The 25,556-nt window shown below is 38.6% G+C and overlaps 1 protein-coding gene across 1 annotated transcript in view; it reads left to right on the top strand.

Annotated features, from left to right (window-relative positions):
• The window catches only part of LOC132774713 (triadin-like), a 133,675-nt gene that overhangs the window by 46,577 nt on the left and 61,542 nt on the right, over positions 1–25,556 (top strand). The window contains exons 8-26 of the mRNA XM_067466871.1: positions 1,742–1,774; positions 1,890–1,928; positions 2,464–2,505; positions 5,418–5,444; positions 5,577–5,603; positions 5,732–5,758; positions 5,898–5,924; positions 12,036–12,062; positions 12,407–12,433; positions 12,562–12,588; positions 12,705–12,731; positions 12,910–12,936; positions 14,872–14,898; positions 15,026–15,052; positions 15,185–15,211; positions 17,359–17,406; positions 20,052–20,099; positions 21,942–21,965; positions 25,378–25,428. Coding sequence (XP_067322972.1) covers positions 1,910–1,928; positions 2,464–2,505; positions 5,418–5,444; positions 5,577–5,603; positions 5,732–5,758; positions 5,898–5,924; positions 12,036–12,062; positions 12,407–12,433; positions 12,562–12,588; positions 12,705–12,731; positions 12,910–12,936; positions 14,872–14,898; positions 15,026–15,052; positions 15,185–15,211; positions 17,359–17,406; positions 20,052–20,099; positions 21,942–21,965; positions 25,378–25,428 — 556 coding nt within the window. The 5' untranslated portion in view covers positions 1,742–1,774; positions 1,890–1,909. The remainder of the gene's footprint in view (positions 1–1,741; positions 1,775–1,889; positions 1,929–2,463; positions 2,506–5,417; positions 5,445–5,576; positions 5,604–5,731; positions 5,759–5,897; positions 5,925–12,035; positions 12,063–12,406; positions 12,434–12,561; positions 12,589–12,704; positions 12,732–12,909; positions 12,937–14,871; positions 14,899–15,025; positions 15,053–15,184; positions 15,212–17,358; positions 17,407–20,051; positions 20,100–21,941; positions 21,966–25,377; positions 25,429–25,556) is intronic.

Below are 25,556 nucleotides of genomic sequence, written 5' to 3' on the forward strand. Positions count from 1 at the left end.
GTGAAGGAGAGAGTATTGAGTTGAGTTCAGTAACGGGTCTGATTCCAGCTTTTAGACTATCATAATATTACAGCTGTGGAGGAGCAATGTGGCTATGTTCCATCTTTCCTTTCAGGTGTTCAATTGCATTGTTCTGTAGCAGCAAAACATGCTTTCTGTTTAGTGTTTTGGGTTAAAGAGGAGGGAGAAAAGGAAGAAATATGGCAGCACCTTTTAGATATATTTGAAAACTAGCAAAATGACTGTAAGTTATGTATGTTACAAGGGGTATTTTTTAAGTAAGGTGCGTTTGAACATAAGTACACAACGAAAGTTTATTTCCAAAAAGTAAATTTATTTTCAGAAAGTACATACTTCACTCTATTTTTCAACATAGTTGCCAAGTTTGTTCAAACACTTATCATACCTCTGAACGAATTTTAAAATACCCTCTTCATAAAAACTTGCCGCCACCAAAAGCCACCAAATCGTCTGTAATCAAAGAAAGGCGACCGGAGCGGTCCTCATCATGGACGTTGTCACGGCCATCTTTGAATTGTCGTACCCACTTACGCACTATGCTTTCACTCATAACAGTATCACCGTACACTTCACAAATCTGTCGATGAATTTCTGCAACAGGCAGGTTCCTTGCTGACAAAAACCATATCACTGAGCGAACCTCACTTGCAGAGGGTGAGTTGATAGTCTTAAACATTTTTAAAGCACAGAACAAAACCGTACAGGTTAGCTACAGAGTGGAAACTGAGCACAGTTGTTCCCAAGGCATGCCAGTACACGACGCACGTGCTTGTTGCGGTATGCGCGCGAACTACTAGTGTCTACAACAAAACGGACTTTACTTAAAAAATACCCCTCATACTTGTATTACTTCCTCCTTTTTTCTTTCCTGAATTTTAGTGTAGATGTAAGGAGCCCCCAGTGGCGCAATGAGTTCAACCCTTGTACTGACAGGACTGCTGACCAAAAGTTTGGTGGTTCGAATCTGGGGAGCAGGATGAGCTCCCGTCTGTCAGCTCCAGCTTCCCATGAGAGAAGCCTCCCACTGGATGGTAGAAAAGCCTTCCATCTGGGAATAAACATCCAGGCATCCCCTGGGCAACGTTCTTGCAGACAGCCAATTCTCTCACACCAGAAACTTGCAGTTTCTCAAGTTGCTCCTGACACACACAAAAGTGTAGGTGTAGATGAGCCCCAAGTGATGTTAGTCAAGTTACTGTGAAACTAGTGCAGCTAAGAATTTTACAGTGTTCATCCACTATCTCATTGTCTCATAATCTTAAAATATTAATGAGATATTAATTATTTTTGTATGATTTTACTTATGTGTTTTTACACATCCTATATACATTTGTTTTAATTTTTGTAATCCACTATGTCCCAGTTTGGGGATAGGGAGGGAATGGAAGGTGGTAATAACATCAACGGCTGTCGGTTCCATTGTGGTACATGCTCTGGGAGTAATTCCAATTAAACTGACAAAATATATGAATGAAGCCATATATGGTATCACAATATCACATGGCAAAAAGTGACACCTGCCTGGAATATGTTACATTATCCAAAAATACGTAATTGATTCTTGGATAGAATCCAGAACTCCAGTTGTTGAAACTTGATAGAATATGAAACTTATAATTCTTGTATAATAGATGTTGTTTAAGTGTTGCTGTTTTTGTTCTTGCAAGTGATAAACCTCAAAGCACAACAATAATTTTCTGTCTCTTCTCTTACTTTGTAGAACTACACAAAAAAGAAAAGCCAGTAGAAAGTGGTAAATATCCTGCTGTTTTCTAATATTTTCTTTCTCTAAAACATGCTGATGTAGTATAATAGCTGTTCAAGATTTGTAATAACCAGCCTTTTATCCTTTTATGTGTGTTTTGCAGCAGAGCTACCAAAAAAGGACATGCATGTAAAAGCACCCGGTAAGGCATGGATAAAAATTATTTAGGGAAGCCTAACTTTCCCATTTTAGCTCCAAGCGTAAATTAACTTGTTGCTATGGAAATGAGTATACCATACTGCAAGTAACTAATCAGTGAATAAAAATGAGAAACCCGATTAGACATAACTCACAGCACATTCTTTCCATTGTGGGTTTCCTGTGAAACTATTTTATAAAACCTGTTAAAAACAATGTAAATTTAGTAAACAAGCATATGGTGTTTATCAAAACTGATACTGCCGCCATTTTTCGGTAGCCCAAATATGGCAAAACTATGTTAATTTTCCTCATACTCGTGCTGGATTTAATTAATTGTTTAAATTCCTACGGCATTGAAGCTAATATGTCCATTCAATCATGATTCCAATATTAGATAAATGGTGACCAATTTCTCTGGGACATCTCTGCTCAATCAATTCACTTTTCACATAATTGGTAATATTGTATGTAAGTATGCTTTTCCTCCACATTCATGTACCTGTTTTCTAAAATGTGTTAATTGTGGCTCTCCACAGGCATTCACTGGAGTTCATGGAAGCCCCACTGCCAATGTCCTGGTATGTATGTCATGTATAAGTTGCATGTTCAACACAAAGATCTGCAAAGTATTCTGTAATATTTGGCTGAATTTGTTTACTACACTTTCATGATCAGAAAGCCTACACTATCAAGGCATAAAAACACATCAGTTTTGGTTTGCTGTAGAAAGGACAAGAAAGGTGAAACCAATCTTCACATGTCTATCCCCAACCACCCTGTAAAACAATGGCCAGTATGTAGAATCAGTTTTCTGTTGTAGCTCTTTATATGGCATGTGAAGGAAGAAAGCTCAACATCTTGCCTATATACGACGTAAACTTGTTGTTTTCCCAGAAAATGCAGATGGGTATTTTTTGTGAAATTGATTATTCACAATTTCATTATATATTCTTTCTAGGCATCTCTCCAGTGGAAGTTGACTATAGAGTCACACTGAATGACCTAGAGATTCTTATACAGAACACTTCCAGAACAGGTTTACCCAAATATATTATTATTATTATTATTATTATTATTATTATTATTTAAATTGATTATAGAGTCACACTAGATAATCGAGAGATTCCTAAAGAGGTGCCCTCTTACGTTAGAAAAGAGCACATTTTTTTCATTTGCAATTTTTCCACTTTCAAGTGGGGGGCTAATGCCAGTGAATGTGAAAGGATGATTGTAATTATTTCTGGTTAGTGTTTGTTCCGGGGACTTTATCGTTTACTTTAGAGTTATCCAAATGATACACATATTGCCCCTGGGTTATTATCACTAATGGATTATCCGGTTATATCACTCCCCAAATATTCAAATATAGGAATTCTAGCAGGATATTTGGCTCCCCCTTTTCAGTATGGATTTCCCTCCTATTGCACATTCTTTCCCCCCATATTGGCTGATAGGAACAGGAATAGGGCTGTTCCATTTTGCTTGCTCCTGTTCAGCTTATATTTTGTCCACATTGACCCGTTAGATTTGTATACCTCTAAGACACACAGCAGAGAAAAAGTTTGCAATTTCACTAGAGATCCATTACTTTGAGGATAATGTGTAAATACAATGTAAACCATTCAGATTTTTATAAAATCTCTTTTTATTTTTCAGTAACACAAGAAATTCATAAGCCAAAGGGTCAGCAAAAATTTAATGTTTCAATTTTTAAAATAAACTGACAGCACCTCTTGATATAAAACTGGCTTATAGGTGAGGTAATCAGTCCATCTGTTTGGTCTAGTGTAACTTTACTGTAATGTGTTTGATGCAGGTTACCTTTAATAAGTTTTAGAAGCTTCAACGGGTTTAGAATGCAGAATGTTGACCACTGAGCAAGGAACATGCTATTCCCTTGATACAGCAACTGCATGGCTACTGGTCTGTTTGAGGGCATCATTCAAAGTGGTGTTTTGAAATCTAATCCAGTTTGGGATGAATCTAAGAACCTTATCACATTAACCTAAGGATTTGCCATGCATTGTGGTGAATCCATGGGGGTCCCAGTAGGGGGAGTGGAGAATTTGTCACTTTACACCTCGCATCACCCACATTATCTGGACCCCCATTCCACAGGGAGCGAGCATAAATCAGCCTGTCTGATCAGGTCATACTTGACAGGTTCTGTGCCTCCTTATGAACCTGCTTGGATTTTAGAAACCTTATGTGGTCCCACCGTCATTGCTAATGGTCAGACAAGGGACTAAATTGAGGACCTTCTGTGTGGAAATCTTTACCCTTGACAACCAGACTGGGCACTTCTTTATTGTCCTACCTACAGCAAACAAAACAGATTTTTTCCTGTTTTTATGTTATATTTTAATAAATAGGTTGTTTCGAATCTATATTTTATTCTTAGTTGCAATGTGCTTTCTACTTTTGATGAATACGTGAACAATGTATCAATCAATTGATAGATTGATGTTCTTGGCCACACTACCAGTACTCCCTTTTAACACTGCAATCTTATTCATACTTTCCTAAAAGTCAGCCATACTGAACATGTTGCGACTTATTTGTGAGTAGGCATACATTATGCTGTAAATCTTCCACTGATGAGCTTTCTCCTTCTCCTTAAAATAAATAGAACTTTAGCCCATGATCTTTAGATATTTTCAAGAGCTCACATGTTTGGTTCTTTGCATCCTTTGTTGTCCTCTCTGTTTTGCTACACTCGCCTCTCCACTACTGATGGTCTGTGGCTTCCATGTTAAATGTGCAGTGGATTCTGTTTTGGATTCTAAAGAGCTATCCAAGGAGTTGGACTCTATCTCTTAAATAGGTTCAGTGCATTGGATAACCCTTCAAAGTCTAAAAAGTAACCCAGAATGGATTCTTCACACCTTTGGCATGGAAGGCCCTCTCTACCAGTGGTAAATGGATATGCTGTGGCCTTTTGGAAGGGTTAGTAGCAACAATTCTGGGAAATAGATAAAAAGCCAGGGTTAATTGTTGCCTGCTAATACTGGTTGTGGGTTATGGCCAAGGCCTTTTTTGGGGACTGCTTTTAAAGGCTACATAGAGCAGCTAGGATATTAGATGGGGAGCACCTTGTGTCATTACTAAAGGAGCTACACTGGCTATCAGTTTGTCTGTAAGCAGAGTTCAAACCTTGGAAGGTTGGAATGGTTTGAAGGTCCACCTCCTAGACATCTTAATGTGCCTGCTTCTTCTGAAAAGAGATAGATAGTCACAAGGAAAATGCTTTAGAAAATGCTCTCTGCCTCCATTGGGTTCTCACCCAGCTTTTCAAAAAATGGAATGTGAAAATATTGCTTGTTAAACAATTGATGTTGCTTTTATATATCTGGTCTCTGTTCTGAATTAGTGATGTTTTAAAGATTTTACTAAGTTTTTCATATTACTGTAATGCACACATGTTTAAGAAGTGGGCAGAATGTATGTTGCCATCTAATATTTAACAGGTATTCCCATTTTATTTTTTTAGCAGCCATAGAGGTCCATAAGCCAAAAGGTCAGTAACATAATGTCCATTTTAGGTATAAATTTTCTTTCATTTTGAGGCATTAGGCAGAGCAATTTTGCTTGGGGGGGGGGGCTTATTTGCCATGCAAAATTTAATAGACATTCTCATTTTATTTTGTAGTGGCCATAGAAGTTCCTAAGCCAAAAGGTCAGTGACATTATTTCCATTTTAATGTATAGAATATCTTGCATTGAAGGCATAATGCATAAAAATTTGGGGGACGGGACCTATGTAGCTATCCAATGTTTAATAGGTATTCTCATTTTATTTTGTAGCTGCCATAGAAGTTCCTAAGCCAAAAGGTCAGTAACATTATTTCCAATTTAAGGTATAAATATCTTCCATTTTGAGGTACAAAGCAGGGCCATTTGTGGAGGACCTATGTTGCCACCCAATGTTGCCACCCAATGTTTAACAACTATTCTAATTTTATTTTTATAGTTCCCATAGAGATCCATAAGCCAAAAGGTCAGTAACTTTGTTTCCATTTTAAGGTATAAAATATCTTACATTTTAAGGCATAAGAGAAGAATATGGGGGATGGAAAAATGGGCCTATGTAGCTAATAACCATGTGTGATCCATAAAAAAAATGTTTCAAATGTAATTACAAAAATTGGGGGGTGCTTGCGTTTTGTTTCTAAAGTGTTTCTAAAGTATTGTTAGTGAAATATTTGTTGCTGTAAAGATAGTAACAAATTTTGTTATAGTAATTGCGCATATAGTAATTGAGCAGGGTTCCCACTCAAGGTGGGAACCCTGACAATTCGACCTCTTGCTGTGAAGCTTTTGCTCAGTTTTTTGCAGACAAAGTCGCTTTGATCCGCTCTGGTCTGAGCAGTCTCTGAGGATGTAACACGAGCACCTGCTTGTTCTATTTTGATGGATTCTTTTCAATTGGTGAAACCCGAGGATGTGGACAAGATACTTGGAGGAATGAGGCCTACCACGTGCATCCTAGACCCGTGCCCATCCTGGCTTCTAAAGGAGGCCAGAGGGGGATTGGCTGAGTGGGTTGAGGTGGTGGTTAATGCCTCCCTTCGGGAAGGCAAGATTCCAGCAAGCTTAAAACAAGCTATAATAAAACCGCTGTTGAAAAAACCATCACTGGACCCCACTAAATTCGACAACTTTAGCCAGTTTCCAATCTCCCCTTTTTGGGCAAAGTCCTGGAACGTGTGGTGGCCTCACAACTCCAGGTATTCTTGGTAGACACAGATTATCTGGATTTGGCTCAGTCTGGTTTCAGACCGGGACATGGAACTGAGACAGTCTTGATCACCTTAGTGGATGATCTGCGTCGGGAGCTCGACAGGGGGAGTGTGTCCCTGTTGGTGCTGCTGGACCTCTCAGCGGCCTTCGATACCGTCGACCTCGGTATCCTTCTGGAATGCCTTGGGGGGATGGGACTTGGAGGTACTGTTTTACAGTGGCTCCGGTCTTTCCTAGAGAGCCGATCCCAGAAGGTGTTATTGGGAGACACCTGTTCAACCCCACAACCATTGTCTTGTGGGGTTCCTCAGGGCTCAATATTGTCTCCCATGTTGTTTAACATCTACATGAAGCCGCTGGGAGAGATCATCCGGAGTTTTGGGGTATGGTGTCATCTGTACACAGATGATGTCCAACTCTGTTACTCCTTCCCACCTGCTACTAAGGAGGCTGTCGAGGTCCTGAACCAGTCCCTGGCCGCTGTAACGGTCTGGATGAGGGCGAACAAATTGAAATTGAATCCAGACAAGACAGAGGTATTCCTGGTCAGTCGCAAGGCCGAACAGGGCATAGGGTTACAGCCTGTGTTGGATGGGGTCGCACTCCCCCTGAAGACGCAGGTTCGCAGCTTGGGTGTGATCCTGGACTCATCACTGAGCCTGGAACCCTAGGTTTCGGCGGTGACCAGGGGAGCATTTGCACAGCTAAAGCTTGTGCGCCAGCTGCGCCTGTACCTTGGGAAGTCTGACTTGGCCATGGTAGTCCACGCTCTGGTTACATCCCGCCTAGACTACTGCAACACTCTCTACGTGGGGTTGCCCTTGAAGACGGCCCGGAAGCTTCAATTAGTCCAACGTGTGGCAGCCATGATTCTAACAGGGGTGGAACGCAGGGAACATACGACCCCCCTGTTGCGCCAGCTCCACTGGCTGCCGATCTGCTACTGGGCTCAATTCAAGGTACTGGCATTGACCTATAAAGCCTAAAACGGTTCCGGCCCAAGCTACCTAGCCAACCGCATCTCTGCCTATGAACCCACCAGGACTTTGAGATCTTCTGGGGAGACCCTGCTCTCGATCCCGCAGGCTTCTCAAGCACGGCTGGTGGGGACGAGAGATAGGGCCTTCTCGGTGGTGGCTCCCCAGCTGTGGAACGCCCTCCCCACGGACATTAGATTAGCACCATCATTAATGGTATTCTGCAAAAAAGTGTGGAACGCCCTCCCCACGGACATTAGATTAGCACCATCATTAATGGTATTCTGCAAAAAAGTGAAGACCTGGCAGTTTGTGCAGGCGTTCGAATCACTAGTGCAATGATTGGTAATGAACATAGGAATGGAACAATGGATGACGAATCTGGATTATGTTTTGATGATGAGACGATAGGGATTGGTTATTGTAATAATTGTTTATTAATTGTGTAATGTGTTAAGTTGTTAACTGTTTTTACACTGTTGCATTGAATTTTTGCTGTTCCTATTGGTTGTGAACCGCTGTGAGTCACCTTCGGGCTGAGAACAGCGGTATATAAGTAAAGTAAAGTAAAGAAATAAACAAATAAATAAAATAAATTGAGGAAACTTGAGGGGCTTCTTTCTCACTCATTTTTAGGGCTATTGGGGTGAAACTTGCTACAATGATAGAACACATTTCCTCTTCTTAGCCCACCAAATTTCAGAATGTTTCACCCATCTATGGCTTTTTGGGGAATTTTCATTTTTTTATAAACAACATTTTATAAGCTATCTCCTTGAATTTTCTACACAATGACACCTCATTACAGGGGATAATTCCCCCAAATTTCAGAAATATTCATATATCTATTGATTTTAGGGATTTTTAAAGAAGTTTTGACAAAAACATTTTTAAAGCCACAAAAAGCTATTTCATTGAATGTCTCTCATAGTATTATATAATATTATATGATAGGTACATGATCAAATCATAGAGCTGGAAGGGAATCCAAAGGCCATCCAGTCCAACCCCTTCTTTCTGCCATGCAGAAAAGGCACAAACAAAGCACCCCTGACAGATAGCCATTGATGAGACCTAATCTGAGCAGGAGGAGGGAGTCCCTTTGGTGGGGCCTTGTGCTCCTGAATTGGAGCCCACCACTTCTGTAGTTCCTGGGAATGGTTTTACAGACAGATCTGCTTTTAGTGAGAATGTTTTACATGAAATGCTGCCAGAGGTTGCACTTCCGGAGGCTCTCTCTGACCCTGGGAAAGATGTGAGGGAGGGGGAAGACACTGTATTGTTGCCCATAACTCAGCATCTTCAGGTATGGTGAAATAATGCCAAGCAGAGGCAAATAAGGTTTTCTCGGCATTTGAGAGATAAACAAAGGGATTCCAGGTCTTAGTTAGATAGTGACTCCACGGGAACCAATTTGGTTTCTTAAGCTAACCCCTTGGATTGCTCTGTGTGACAGCAACTTTGTATTTTCTGAAGAAAGTCAGCTTTTCCTTGTGTTCCATGAACAGAGATTCTCACCTTTCCTTCATGTCATGTTTTCCTGTTTGGGATTGCGAAAACTCGTTTGGATATAGTTCTTGGTCTGAGTTTTGTAGATTTTGGCTTTACTGTCAGTGCAGGACTTTTTATTGTGGCATCGAGAATACTCCAACTATAACCTAGATTTTGGAATGACCTTTGAAGCTTACACTTTGGATGTACATTTGCTTTTGCCTTTTATGTATACCTTGAAAATACTTTTGTACTCTTTACCTCGGAATGTATTTTTGAACTAGTTTTCTTTATAGAACACTCTTTAATTCAGTGGTTCTTAGCCTGTGAGTCCCTAGATGTTTTGGCCTTCAACTCCCAGAAATGAAAAGATAGCAGAAATTGTATTTAGTACTTGGTGTGCAATTGGTCATACAAGCTGTTTTATTTTTGTAGCAATCCAAACTGAAGATTAGGAAGAAATTTAGTACTTGGTTGTACTTTGTTTTTTTTAATGAAACAGCTGGTAAACTGGTTGGGATTTCTAGGAGTTGTAGGCCAAAACGTCTGGGGACTCAAAGGTTGAGAACTACTGTTTTAATTAGTTGATGGATAGTTGTTGGCTGAGCCATATTTGGGCTAATTAGCTCTTCATCTTTGGTGAAAAGAAGTCACATAGGTGGCTGGGCTGCAACAGTCACCCAGCCTCTGGATGATGATGATGATGATGATGATGATGAAAATATATTCCTAGTTTGAAAGTGTTATTTCCTGTTTAATTGTGTTGTCCTTGCTTTGAAAATAGTTGTTTACAAGAGAATCTTCATCTTTGTGCCAAAACCTATGTAAAATTGGTGGAGACTCAACAAAATACTAGAGCAAAATGTGCTATGGCACAATGTTCCTCCCACAAAGATGTTTTTGCAGTTTATTAAACTTTCCCCACGTTTTTATGATAGAACCAATTAGGAAATGACATTTATAACCCATGAACTAGAATCATAGTGTAGCATATTAATCAATTTATTGGAACACTGGCTGCCTACAGAGGACCAAATCTCTCTCTCCCCTATTCTGATTGTGGCTTTCTGGTACTGAGCACGGCATTCTGGCAAATGTAGTTTAGGGTAGGGGCTTTTGAATTCTCTGGTATGGGGCTCTTTGCCTTCCCAATCTACATTTCCCAAGCAGAGGGGAAATGTAGTTTGGGAAGGCAAAGAGCCCCATACCAGAGAATTCCCAAGGAACTCTGCTTTCTCCCTCCTTTCCCTCTTCTAATGGTGAGAGGCCATTAATTTACAGAGGAAAGGCAGCTTCTTTTTTTGGCTTTACCTTACACTGAATATGAAACTGACTTTCAGAGCCTTCAGACATTTCCAAAACTAAAATGAAAAAGTATGGGTTAAGCCTGATTCTTAAGTTTTAGGAGGGAGGATTCCCATGCTATGTAAATAGCATCCTAAGTACAATTCATGCAAAAATGATCCAACTTCCAACATTTTATGATTTTTTTATGCGAGCCTAGTAGCGAAGCCATCCAATGTTTAATAGGTATTCTCATTTTATTTTGTAGCTGCCATAGAAGTTCCTAAGCCAAAAAGTCAGTGACATTATTTCCAGTTTAAGGTATAAAATATTTTCCATTTTGAGGCACAAAGCAGAGTGATTTGTGGGGTGATGCCAACATTCATCTAACCACTTAAAGAGTGGTGTGGATTAATTGACCAGAGTGCTTGCTACTTTTTAAACCAGATCATCATACAGTCTGGTTTGAAGGCAACTGGACTGAAAGGATGTCTCTACTCAAAAGGAATCAAACATAACCATGCAATACAGTTCAAGACATTTTGTTCCATTTGAAAACCATTCAAAAGACCCACTCCCTCCCCTGATTGGTTCAAAAATGGTCAAGCCAGGATCTGGGCTTTTGTTGGCTGGGGACTGCCTGTGATGTCAGAGGTGGATGGAGTTTCCCTCATGGTCAGAAAAAGTGAAGAGCTGTCAATTGTCATTTTGAAGCTGAGGCCATTTGGAAGGTCCTCCCAAGAGGAAAAGGGCGAGACTGAGCAGATCTGAGGCAATATGCGAATAATCCAGGATGTGATTATATGAGTCCACAAAAGGAGCTAGCCTCAGACACAATAAAGAGGCTTATATAAATATAGACAACTGAATGGGAAGCATACAGAACAAGATAGATTTCATCAAGGCATTGTTTGTGTCTAGCTTTCCCCACCACCTGGATCTCCTCATGAGATGGAAGATCCTTTGTTTCTAAGTAAGATCTTTCCTGCTTGCTATGTTTACCTGGTTGTGTTCACCTCTTAGCAAAACACAAAAGCAGTTTCACAAGCACCAACATACAATTATATTTTTAAGATTTCCTAGATGTCAATTTCAGTACATTTTAGTCCCTTTTAATATAAAAACACTATATATACATATGCCTGAGCCACAACTAGTTCATAACCATAGATACAACTTGAGCAAAATTACTTTTGCCAGGGTGGTTTGAGATCGATCTATTGTGTTAGGTTTCGGTAAACCTCAATCTCCCTTCTACTTCCCCCCATTACATTCTGACTTCAATGAATACCTAGTCAATTCTCTCTGGTGTGCCTGGGTTTGGTTGGATTGGGTTTCTGGAAGGCCAGCTAATATGTGCTTCTACGATCTATGACTTAAGTTATTTTTTTGGTGGGGAGGGGGACAATTTCTTGATAACAGGGGGAGACCACCAATGTTTAACATGTATTCTAATTTGATTTTGTAGCTGCCATAGAGGTCCATAAGCCAAAAGGTCAGTTTCCATTGTAAAGAATGAAATATCTTTCATTTTGAGGCATAAAACAGGGTAATTTTGAGAGGAGGATCTGTGTTGCCATGCAATGTTTAATAGGCATTCACATTTTATTTTGTAGCAGCCATAGAAGTTCCTAAGCCAAAAGGTCAGTAACATTCAGGCCCGTAGCCAGGATTTTGATTTGCGACGGAGGGGGGGAGGGGGGGCTAAGTTTGATTCGGGGGGGGGGCTGAGTCTGAGCAAAAGAGGGTCTACCCTAGCAAACCTTTTGTATCGTTACCCCAATACCCCCATGATATGAATAAACATAACAGTTTAAATAATGCACCAATAAGGACTTCTCGTGGACCACCAAAAGATCAATAGTGTTTTTTTTCTATCTTAAGATATTAATTTTTTCCATTTTAAGATATAAAGCAGAGAAATTGGGGGAGGGGGTACCTATGTTGCTATCCAATGTTTAATACATATTATTATTTCATTTTGTAGTCACCATAGAAGCCCCTAAGCCAAAAGGTCAGTAGCATTGTTTCTATTTTAAGGAATAAAATATCTTCTATTTTAAACCTCAAAGCAGAGAGATTTGTGTGGGGGACCTATGCTGCTATCTAATGTTTAACAGATAGCATTATTTTATTTTGTAGCTTACACAGATGTTTCTAAGCCGAAAGGTCAGTAACATTATTTCTGTTTTAAGGTATAAAATATCTTCCATTTTAAGTTATAAAGTGGGGAAGTTTGGGAGCAAGTATCCATGTTTAATAAGCATTCTTATTTTATGTTGTAGCCACTGTAGAAGTCCATAAGCCAAAAGGTCAGTAGTATAATTTCCATTTTAAGGTATAATATATTTCTATATAAATGTTCAATATATCTTCCATTTTAAGGCATTAAAAATATTCCATTTTAAATTATAAATCGGAGAAACTTGGGGGCAGGTACCTGTGTTGCCATCAGATATGTTTAATAAGTATTCTTATTTTATTTTGTAGTCACTGCAGAAGTTCACAAGCCAAAAGGTCAGTAAATCTTTTTACTTTTTAATCTGTAATGAACCTATACTGTTTATAAGACTGGCCCAAATGTGTGGATGCCTCCATGTGCTTTTAAAATCCAGGTACTGCTGCATGGAATCTTAAACCATTATCTATGTGCAAGGATTGGGGGGGGGGGGGGGGAGAGAGAGAGACCATAGCAGATCATATTTTATATTGCAATTTGTACCAATGTCCTCTGGGGAAAACTTACTCCAGCCAGCCAGATCCCAAGTGGCAAACGTCACCCAGAGGAACTTTTCATCGGCCAAACCAAGACTGTGGAATGATCTGGTGGAAGAGGTCTGACAGCTAAAGGAAGTGTCAGAATTTAAAACAGAATTAAAGATCTATCTCTTCTGGCACAGTCAACTCTGAATCATGAATTTTGGATTTACATTCTAGTACTGCTAATTTTGTACCCTGTGTCTGATGTATCTTTTTATAATTATGTGTTTTATCTACTTTTTTTGTATTTTATGTTCATATGTTTTGACTTTGTTATACCCTGCCTAGAGCTGTTTGAAAAGGCGGGTAACTATTATTATTATTGGGTAACTATTATTATTTTCGGGTTGTATGGCCATGTTCTAGAAGCATTCTTTCCTGATGTTTCACCTGCATCTGTGGCAAGCATACTCAGAGGTTGTAAGGTTTGTTAGAAACTAGGAAAATTTCTCCTACCCTGGAAGGTCCAGGGTAGGAGAAAGGACTTTGTCTGTTGGACCTAGGTGTGAATGTTTTAATTGGCCACCTTGATTAGCACTTGATGGTCTGACAGTTTTTAGGTGTGGCTTGTTACTGCCTGGGAAATTTCCTTGTTGAGAGGTGACCAGGTGTTCCTGATCGTTTCCTGGCTGGAGTTCCCTTGTGTTTGAGGGGCAGCCAGACTTTGGTAGCCAGACTTTGTTCATTTTCATGGTTTCTTCCTTTCTGTTGAAATTGTCCACATGCTTGTGGATTTCAGTGGCTAGTTTTTAGAGTGGTCTAGCATTTCCATGTTCTCAAATAATATGCTGTGTCCAGGTTGGTTCATCGTTGACTTCTCTGGTTGAAGTAGTCAGGCACTGCAGACTGGACCATTCTAACAACTACCATGTCAGGCTACACAGATATATAAAATTAATTTTCCAGTTTCCAACAAACCTCACAACCTCTGAGGATGCTTGCCACAGATGCAGGCAAAACATCAGGAGAGAATGCTTCTAGAACATGGCCATACAACTGGAACAACCTACAACTACACAGTGGTTTCAGCCATGAAATCCTTCGACAATATATTATTATTATCATTATTTATTTATTTATTTATTTATTTATTTATTTATTTGTATACCGCTCCTCTCAGCCCTTAGGCGACTCGGAGCGGTTAACAGCAACAGTTTCAGTATACAAAGTACAAGGTTATTGGGTATTTAAAAGCAATCACATAACAAGTTAATTAACAGTAAACATCAATACAACAATATATCAATACCTCAATATAACAAATCCATCAGATATCATAACTAAAATCAGAATCCAGTCTCGTTATCCATTATCGTTATCCATGTTTCTATTTCATTCCTATTTCAAATGTTTTACAACATTGTGTGTGTGAAGTAATAAAGATTGGTTCAGCAGGGATCTGTCTTTGCATTCCTTTGAAGCTGAGAAGATTTCACTAACCAAAGGTCACACAGGTCACACAGTGGCTTTCCATGGCCAAGCAGTGGGTTTGAGGGAGGGCATCTTTGATTAATCAGTATTCTTAATTTATTTTGTAGCCACTATAGGGGTTCATAAATCAAAAGTTCAATATCATTGTTTCATTTTAAAGTATAAAATACATTATATTTTAATGTACAAAGCAGGGACGTATGTTGGGGGGACGTATGTTGTCATCCAATGTTTAATAGGTGTTCTCATTTTATTTTGTAGTGGCCATAGAAGTTCCTAAGCCGAAAGGTCAGTAACATTATTTCTGTTTTAAAAGATAAAATATCTTACATTTTGAGGCACAAAGCAGAGCAATTTGTGGGAGGACCTGTGATGCCATCCAATTCTTAACAAGTATTCTTATTTTATTGTGTAGCTGCCATCCAAGTTCATATGCCAAAAGGTCAGTAACATTGTTTCTGTTTTAAGGTGTAAAATTTCTTCCATTTTAAGGTATAAAGCGAGGAATTTTGGGGAGAGAGGAAACCTAGGATGCCATCCAATGTTTAATAGATGTTCTTATTTTATTTTGTAGTCACCACAGAACTTCATAAGCCAAAAGGTCAGTTTTCATTTTGAGATGTAATGAACCTATACTCTGTATATGACTGGCCCAGGTGTAGGGAGAACAACTGTACCTCCATATACTTCAGCGGTCCATTAGTGTCACATGGAACCTTTGAATTTATGTGCAGAGGTTGAAAAAAATGAATATAAATCCACATATTATATTGTTATTTTAATTGTTTGGCTATTTCAAACGTTTCTGCCTTATGGGTTTATCACAATGTTTTTGTTTGTTTGTTTGTTTTTGCAAGATTTGTACAAAGGAGGTTTGCCTTTGCCTTCCTTTGAACTAAGAGAGTGTGGTTTGCCCAATAGTCATACAATGGGTATTAGTGACTGAGTGGCAATCTTAACCTGGGCTCTAGAGATCTAGTCCAATGCTCAAATATTATTCCACACTAGCTACTAAATGCATTTTACTGTGCATTGTGTTTAACTCGATTTTTTTTTTAAAAAAAAGGTCTTCTGGGGTTCACTTTAGGTGTGTATAAGTACTAATACATAAATAATATGTCATATCCTAATTAGTTACTTCCAGTCTTTCTGCAGTTCTATTAAGCCTGCATGTAATTATGTTCACATGCAGGGAGGAGCAGATTAGCATTTTCTGAACGCTTTCCCCATTGTGTCTTGTTCCAGATTGCACCCTACACAACCCACACATTGGGGGCTAAAGATTGGCATGTGACATCTGCATATGACACATGTAGGTTCTCGATGTGATTTGGAAACCTGCACTGTCCAGTGGTGCTTGGTGGCTTCCAGGACAGTGGAGAGTGAATCCATCTAAACTTTAAAGGAGCTATCCAAAGTGCTGAACCCTATGTTTAAAATGTTTGTTACCTGGACTAAAAGTGAGAATGAAAGCCTTCAGCACCAGTGGAGCCATCAAGGTTGTAAATCATGTGGAGAGCCTATGCACACTTATACACACTTATACTTGCATTCATACTTGGTTTCAGCTTCAAATTCCCCACGTCATGAAGTAATTTCCTGGCATCAATAATAAGCAAACTCCCCAGTCTTTTATTTATAACCCTGTTAATAACCCTGTCACCTCTACATCAACAGTGACACTAGGCAAAACACAACACTTTGCTCAAATAACAGTCCTTTGCTCCATTTAAACGGGCTGCACTTCAATATTTAGAAAAGTACGAGCTAGTGTTGTACTGAGAAATAGGTAAGGCTGTTTTTCATTAAGTTACAGTCATAATTATCATCCTTTCTTACTTTTGTGACTAGAAAAAAAATGATTATTGTTAACTAGTTACTTTCAGCCTCTGTGCACTCCTAATCTCTGATGAGTGAAATGAATTGGATGACAATTCATAAATTGACACGACTCTTTAGACAATTTCCATGCACAATGGAAGCTTTTCATAACAAAGAATCATTTCACTCTCTATATCCTGAAGCTGAGATTCAGGGGTCCACTTTGAAGCTTCTTGCAATTTTCTTTTTGAGTCATCATTCATATTAATAACACCACTCTGCCCTTTACTTCCTTCCTTAAATACTGCAGAATAAAATTAAATGAAATTCTCAAACTTCTTATGTGAATTATATGTTAACTAAGTTGTAGAAACCTTCAGATTTCTGACTAAATTATATTACCTTTCCTCCAAGAATATGGTAACGCTGCATATTTCGTTATTCTTTTTTAAAAGCCCTTCTTATGCCATTGTTCCTGCTCTAGAAATGAAATCAACATCCTTCTCCTGACCAAGACTAGGTTGGGGAGTTTATGATCATGACAGTAATGCCATGATCATTACTATGTAGGGCTTGCTGAATATGGAGCACTTACAGATGTGTAACTGCGATAGGGAATGCCACCCATATTTTATATTTTATTCTGTCACACAAATTGCATTTTGCTTTTTATTTTGTCATATTTCCAACATCATTTTCTGATATTTTTCATAGTTCTGGATTGTCAGAAATTTATGAACAGAATATCTGAAATTTGAAGACAAGGAAAATGTATGCTGTATCACTCAGGAGATATAACTATCTCTATCTACATTGGTTGTGTAATGCTATTTTAACCATGTCAGTAGAGCTATGTGGGATATATATATATATATATATATATATATATATATATATATATATTCTATATGTATTCTAATTCGACAGAAATGGAACTTGTCAAAATAGAACCTGCAGCACATTTGGCCAAAAAAGGTACATGATCCGCCCACACACTTTAACAGTTTTTAAAATTCCCTGTTCTTTAGTCTAGACTCTGTGTTTGCTTTTTTCTCTCTCTTTGGGATTTTTTTTTCATAATATAAATGGTGTGATTGGGTGGACTTTGTAGAAATGTAAGGAAAGGGATGTATACTAGCTCAGTATTAAGTTATGGTTTACTAGACTTCATAGGATTATAAATTAAATTGGTATTAGTCTAGAATAAAAGGAGATAATGCCAGTCGTGTTTCATAGCTAAGTTAGAGAAAGAGAACAATGGGAAGGAGGCTAGGACTGTTCTTGCCAGAGGTCACCATATTTTATTGTTACATCCAAATATAGCTTGGAACAATAATTTATTGGAACAATAAATCTATATAAATAAAAATGTAATGTTTGTTTGTGGGATTAACATAACTCAAAAACCACTGGGTGAATTGACACCAAATTTTAACAATACACCTATCTCATAAAACCATTGGAAAACACAGCAGAAGAGACTTAAAGAGCCAAAAAATAAAAATACATTACAATGCATACACAAAACCACACATATATATGCAAACACACATATATACACATTAGAGTTTGTTAGGGTCAGTCGGAATGTTCTAAATTTGGAATAAATTCGAAAAGATTTGCTTTTTGAAGAGATTTTGAACTTTTTAAGGAAACTGGAAGTCCCTTTGCCCTTCCGAAGCTTTTTCTGCCATTTCTTTTTTTTTTTTAAGCCCAGTGGGTGCCTTTGCTCTCCGCTTCTCCCTTGGAGCCTGCATAGCATTTTTAAACCCAGGGGGTGCCTTTGCTCCCCCCACTTTCACCTTGGAGCCTGCATAGCGTTTATAAACCCAATGGGTGCCTTTGCTCCCCCCTTCCCCCTTGGAGCCTGCATAGCATTTTTAAACCCAATGGGTGCCTTTGCTCCCTTTACTCCCCCCCCCTTTTTTTTCTGGTGTAAAACAACTACTTTCAAAGTAAAGACCACTCAATGAAACAGGAAATAACACTTTCAAACCATCAAGGAAGGATTCAGAAGTCTCGCAAGTTTCAAAAGGTTTTGAACTTTTTTTCTGTGAAAATTGGAATTAACTTTAGAATCGAACCACCAGTGCCCCCTACATCCGAAATGAGTTTTGAACCTTTTTTTGTTTGTTTGTATGAAACAAGACTAATACACATATACACAAATATATACATATACACACACACAAAGCACATATACACAGACTGGGCCACAGCAACAGGAGACGGCTAGTCTAAAATATAGCAGAACTCTTTAGGAGGAGCCTGAAATCGTGATTGTTCCACTGTTCCTTCCCAGAATAAGGAAAATTCCCAGCAATATGTCCTCACAATGCACTTTATTATTGGTTTAGTATGGACTGCGCTCCCTCATTTCTTTTAAAACCCTATACCAGATATATCCTACCTTGCTCATGCCAGCGTTTATTTTTAAATTTTAAATTATTACATTTGGCCCAGCCATAGGTTTTTAAATTATTGTATGTTACTGTTAACTGGTTATTGTTTATATGTGATTTATATTAATTGTATTGTATTTATTGTTTTGTTTATTGCTTTTTGTTTTTATTGATGTGTTGTTGGGCTTGGCCTCATGTAAGCCGCTCCCGAGTCCCTTGGGGAGATTGTGGTGGGGTATAAATAAAGTTTTTATTGTTATTATTTATTAACTCCACATTTCTTGAAGTTAGGGGTTCAGGATTTCCACTAAAAATCGAAATCTTTTTTTATCTGAGCAAATATATATCCAAGAATCTCTCGAGATCCTTCAGTGTTACTCTATGGTGAATCTTTGCTAGAGGTTGACCATAACATCATGCTGTAAGACCTACAAGTGCCTAGAGAAGTGTTTTAGGTCCTTCGGGGCAACTCTGTAATCAATTTCCAGTCCTCTATGTCTGCCAGTGTAACTCTGAGCCACTCTCTGGTGGAATTGGACTATAAAGCTGGAGGACCTAGAAATTTGTGAAGAGAACATCCATAAATAATCAAATTTCCAAAATCTGAAACCTTCAAATGTGGAGGGACTGCTGTAGTTGACATTGTATGGATACATTTCCATGGAGTTTTGGATGACTCTTCTTTCCACCTTCATCTCTCAGATTTAGCTAATACTGGGGCTACATAGAGTGAAGCCAAGTGAAAACAGTAATCATTTCAGTCCAATAATGCCATTGTCCCAAACTGCAAAGTCAGGTTTATCTCTGTGAAGTGGGCAAATTGACTTTTTAAAGCACATAATTCTTAAAAGACCCTGAACCACTGCCATTAATGGGACATTTTTCCAAGTAAATGCAGGATTTTGTTGCTAAGCTAAAAAGAGCTTATCACGGGGTTTTGTACCAGTGTCAGTATTGGTGACTTCTTAATTATTCTTTTTGCAGCTGGACACCTCACCACTTATCTGTAAATGTCTTGGAAAATGTGGGTGGGGGTTGCTGTTGTTGTTTTAGAAGAGTTTTAGAACTCCTGTAATGAAAGTAAATCTGATCAATATCATGACAATTTCAGTTGCCTTCAAATAAGGAGTAGATTCAACTGTTTTTAATGACTTTGTTTGTATGAGCCCCTTTCCCTCTTACTAGAAGAATGGCATAACCTTTATCTTTCTTTTGCAGCAGTACATGAAAAGAAAGAAGACAAACCATTGAAGGCAGCAGAGCCAGGTAAAATGAGATAAAAAAACTCGCATTATTCCATGGTGATTAACATACACACAAATCGGATTTTTAAAAAGTGGACAAGCATGACTTACAGCCTTATCAGACTAGTGTTTAAAGCAGGTACCCCCACATTCTTGTCATCTTCTGCCTCCCGAGAAATTGAGTTCAGGGTAAGGCCTTCAAAATTCTCAGCTAGAAGAATCATTACCATCCCAAACTACAATTCCCAGATTTCTGCAGGAGGCAGAAGATGACAAGAATGTTAGTCTGATGAAATGCTAGTCTGATGAAGCCCTTAGTCTGTATAAGCAACACCTTCCAACAAAAATGTTCTTGGTGTCTTAAATTTTTAGGCCTGTTCCTAGGGTTATTTGAGGAACTGATTCAGAAAATTGCACTGGATATAATGCACCAGGTTTAGTTTCTTAGATATGGTTATAATGATTTCTATGGGATGAAGACTGACATGTAGTACATGTTCTGTATCTCAAAAAAAACCCTAGAGTTGATAGGTGAAAACCGGTGCCAATTTTTTGGAACCTGCCAGGCAAATACACCCAGAATCAGGTCTAACATTTGAGGCACCAAAATATGTGTTGGCCAGTGTAATATTTTATGGCTGTTGGGCGATTCTTGAACACACTGAGTTCAGTAAGTCTACATTAGTAAGTACTGCAGCTTTGAAATCTCCTTTAAAATAAGAGTCTGGGAGTTTAAAAAAAACAACATTGAAAATTGAAAACAATTGAAAATAAAAGAACCATGGATCAAGATAACAGATCAGATCTAGTAACAAAAAAAATAAATAGCAGGGTCCAGTGGTCAATGCTTTACTGGATCTTAAGGCTCCTTTTCATGATTGATACTGTGGGGCAGACTTTTGGCTTTCAAGGGGTTAAATGTGGACAGTAGGGAGAAATAGGAAGGAAGGAAGGAAGGAAGGAAGGAAGGAAGGGGAAGCCTAGTGATGGTACTCAAAAATCACTCCCATTCTCTGATTGACTAAGAAGCAATACTGCAGTGACATATAAATCTATTGTGGAAAAGCAGCACAATTTGGATGTATTGAAGAATATATCCCATTAATTAAAAGAGGCAGACCAGGAATGGGTAGGATATTAAGCAATTACAGAAATGTGTGGCATTGAGCTGTAATGGCTAAAGACAACATCATTTTATCAGCCTCGTTTCACAAAATCCCAAGATTGAAAAGAAAATGAAATATCCAGGGAAATTGTGCCCCTCCACACTTTATACCCCTTATTTTCTTGAAACATTCTATGCCAAATAGAGCATGAGTATGTCTTCAGTTGGGGGTTATTTAATTTGTGAAAGTCTACATGCATTCTTAGTTATTTCTGCTTCAAATAATTGTCCAATCTCTACCCAAATTGCAAGAGTGGTAATTTCCCTTTAGTGTTGATGGTGCAAAGAGAAATATAACAGCAAAAATAAACTAACATAAAACAGAAGTAGTTTATCTTCTCTTTGAGTCTAAAAGAAATTTCATGCAGTAGCATTAGGAATCTAACAGATGCTATCTCCATCATTTTAACAGAGATTGTTGATGCTTCATGGGAAAGTTGCTTCCACTTCATAATTGATTGAACATGACAAAAATATAGATACAAATGAATGTTTGCTGGGTATTGGTCAGTGAGGAATTGGTAGCAAGCATAGGAATTAGATTGAAAATATTATCAGTTAGATATTTGAGCAGATGTTTTTTACCCATTAATGTTAGTAAATCATATCATGGCTCATTGTTTCTTCTAATTAGGCAGTAGAAGTTATATGTGTGAGAAACTGATGAGTTTTTATTGTTTATCATTTCTTCTTTTGCAGAGAAACCAAAACCAAAAGAAACAAGTAAGCCACATAACACTTTGGATTAACCTTACATCTCACTAATCTAACAACTTGTTCTGCATATTTGTTTATATTTCCCACTATTTAAAATACTTCAACTTCTAGCGGTTAATGTAGGGTATAGATTTGTGATTACTACAATGGTATTCGTATTTAAGTTATCACTGGAGAACAAAAATGACATTGCATGTCTCATCCCATACTATTTTCCATGATCTCCAAGTGTCATGGATTGATCAAGATGACCTTCTTTCTCAGTTATTCAGTTTCTTAGTAGTGCTAAAATGTCTTGCTTTCTCCCTCTCTCCTGTAGCTTGTGTTTGTTATGATTTGCCTGCAAATCAAGGTCACTGAACAAAGCCATTCACTACTGTTTGTGAACTTCTGCAAACATTGCCAATGCTTTCATTTTTGATTAAAAAAATGATGCCATTTTGGTTACCTAAAGACCAGTACTCAAATAACATGAATTGTTATTAGTATGCAACATGCATTTAGCCCGGGGGGGGGGGGGCTTGAGGGGGATCAGCCCCCCAGAATTCTCAGGGTGGTCCGTGAGAAGGCCTTACTGATACATTATTTAAACTGTTACGTTTAGTCATATCATGATCTGATCACCATGCTCAATATATCCCATATGCATGGGGGTATTGGGATAACAATACAAAAAAAATTGCTAGGGTAGATCCTCTCTCACTCAGACTCAGCCCCCCCCCCCCCCCCCGAATCAAAATCCTGGCTATGGGCCTGGTATGTAATGACAATACACACATAGGTTCACATTTTTGAATGATGAGAGATGGAGTACTTTGGATAGTTTCTTTAAACTCAGTCAAAACCTGGAATCATTCATTGCCACAGTGATAAAAAAAAGTTACAAGCCACAACTGCAATTTATAATTATTTCAGTGGAACATATATTCCAACTAAATATACTTGTCATAACTGAGGCATGCTAATCCTCCACTTCCCTTCAGTCAAATAAAATCTCAAACTTATGGATGCACCCAGCATTAATGTCAATATATTCCATGGCTAATCATGCCAAAGCAAAAAAAAAACAAAAAACCAAAAAACACACACAGAGACCAAAAGGCCGGGGGGGGGGGGGAGAGAGAGAGAGAGAGAGAAAGGAGAGAAGAGAGAAAAAAGGAGAGGGACTGTTTTATTTTGAAATTCTGTGTTTTCAAACTTCTTTTGCACTTTGCATTTCCTACAGAAATATTTGTATTGCATCACAAATGCTAAATTACACTTTAATATGACGTTTGCCTCTTTAACATTTCCTGAATGATTATCTGATTTATCAGATCTCTTGGGAATTAATGCAACCTCAGTAATGAAACAGACTCCAAAAGTGTTTGATCTCTTCAAATCATGTAATCCGTTCAAAAGTCTTTTGAAATATTGCCATCAGGCTTTTAAAAGGTAATGGCAATGCACATTTCCTTTGCATGATTAGAAGCAATCTATGCCTTTAAATATTACAATTTCCAGAAATAATTAGGAGGACCCACTTAAAGGCTGACTCATGAAGACAGAAGTAAAGGCAGTATCAAAAAGCATATTGACTTTGAAAAAGGCTCAGCTGAAATCACAAGGACCCACTTCCAGATAGATGAATTTAGGGTGGAAATGCATTCTACAATTTTTCATTGAAGAATAATATGTCGGAAATAATTTTAATGCTATTATTTAGAGTACAGTTTGACTATACCAATGGGTTCAGTCTGTGATCATAATTGAATGCAGCTACATACACTTCAGGTCACTGGCTTTGATCAACAGGTCTCTTGAGTCTTTCTTGGAGGATATTCATGTTTTTTTTTATTTTGATTGATTAGCTGATTGATAACGTTCATTGGTTCACCTTCTGCAGACTCCAACCCCAATCTTGGAACAGTCCTGTAATTAATATCATGGTAGGCCTTCAGTCAATGGGGAAAATTATCTTTCCTTTATCCCAGCAAGAAACTCCAGTACATTTCAGTTCCTTCTGTGAACCAGATGAGCCCCTTTTTTAGCACTGAAATTAATGACCTTGATTTCCTCTTTCTATTGGGTTTTCCTCTTTCTATTGAGTTGTGACTTTTATATTTTACTATTTTCTCATTATTTATTTATTTATTTATTTATTTGCTTTATTTCTATACCGCGTTTCTCAACCTAAATTAGGTGACTCAATGCGGTTTACACAGTATTAATTACCACACAATAACAATTAAAACACAGCATACACAATAGCAACACACAACATTCATACAAATGCCTCGGTCACCAACAAGATCCAGTCTCATATCCTTATGCCGTTCCTATGTTCAGTTTACCGTCATTCTGTGTTCAATTGCGCTGATTAGCCAAACGCTTGCTCAAAGAGCCAAGTTTTGAGCTTCTTCCTAAACGCCAGCAGCGAAGGGGCCTGTCTGATGTCATTTGGTAGGGCATTCCATAACCGAGGGGCCACCACCGAGAAGGCCCTGTCTCTCGTTCCCGCCAACCGTGCCTGTGACGCAGGCGGAACCGAGAGCAGGGCCTCTCCGGATGATCTTAATGTCCGTGTCGGTTCATAGGAGGAGATGCGTTCGGAGAGGTAGGTGGGGCCGGAACCGTTTAGGGCTTTGTAGGCTAACGCCAGCACCTTGAATTGTGCCCGGTAGGGAATTGGCAGCCAGTGGAGCTGGCTCAACAGAGGAGTGGTGTGCTCCCTGAGAGCTGCTCCTGTTAGCAACCTGGCTGCCGAGCGCTGGACCATCTGAAGCTTCCGGGCAGTCTTCAAGGGCAGCCCCACGTAAAGCGCGTTGCAGTAATCTATACGGGATGTGACCAGAGCGTGGACTACCGTGGCCAAGTCCGACTTCCCGAGGTACGGGCGCAGCTGGCGCACAAGCCGGAGCTGTGCAAATGCTCCCCTGGCCACCGCTGAGACCTGAGGCTCCAGGCTCAGCGATGAATCCAGGGTCACACTCAACATTAATTTTTGCACCATTGCAGTGAATGTATTATTCTTGTCTGCACTTCTGCAAGGAACGATTAGCTTTGAGTACTGTTTTATATGAGGTTAATTTTGTTGTAGACCTATAGTTGAAATTACTGGTTCTTTGCATTCATATTTTTCTTGTATGATAGTTCAAAACTTAGCATTTAAATGTTAAGTATTCATAAACAAAAGTAAAGTAGATTGTTCATTTTTCTTCAGTGGGCTTTCATAAAATAACATTAAATTGATGCAAATCACTTCAATCAAATATGCTATCTAATACTTAGAGAAAAATTGGATATCTAGAAAGTATCCCATGTCAAAATCTGCAGTGGAAAGTTTTGCAAAGAATGTTAGACACGTGTGACAAGTATCTTTATCTCAAATCCCACAATTTTTCCAAAATGTAACACTACTGTGCTGTGAATTTTGCAGAACATGCCAAAGAAAAAGAAGCAAAGCATGATGTGGCAGTGAAGGACAAAGGTAATACAATGCAATGGAAAACAAACTAATACAAGAAATTTGAAAGGTCACAAATGTCTAGCCTGGGAGAAAGCCATGTTTTTTCTGCACGCTTGTGAAAGGTTTAAAATATATATAAACTACTGAAA

The sequence above is a fragment of the Anolis sagrei genome, chromosome 1, assembly GCF_037176765.1.
Source record: "Anolis sagrei isolate rAnoSag1 chromosome 1, rAnoSag1.mat, whole genome shotgun sequence".
Lineage (NCBI taxonomy): Eukaryota > Metazoa > Chordata > Lepidosauria > Squamata > Dactyloidae > Anolis > Anolis sagrei.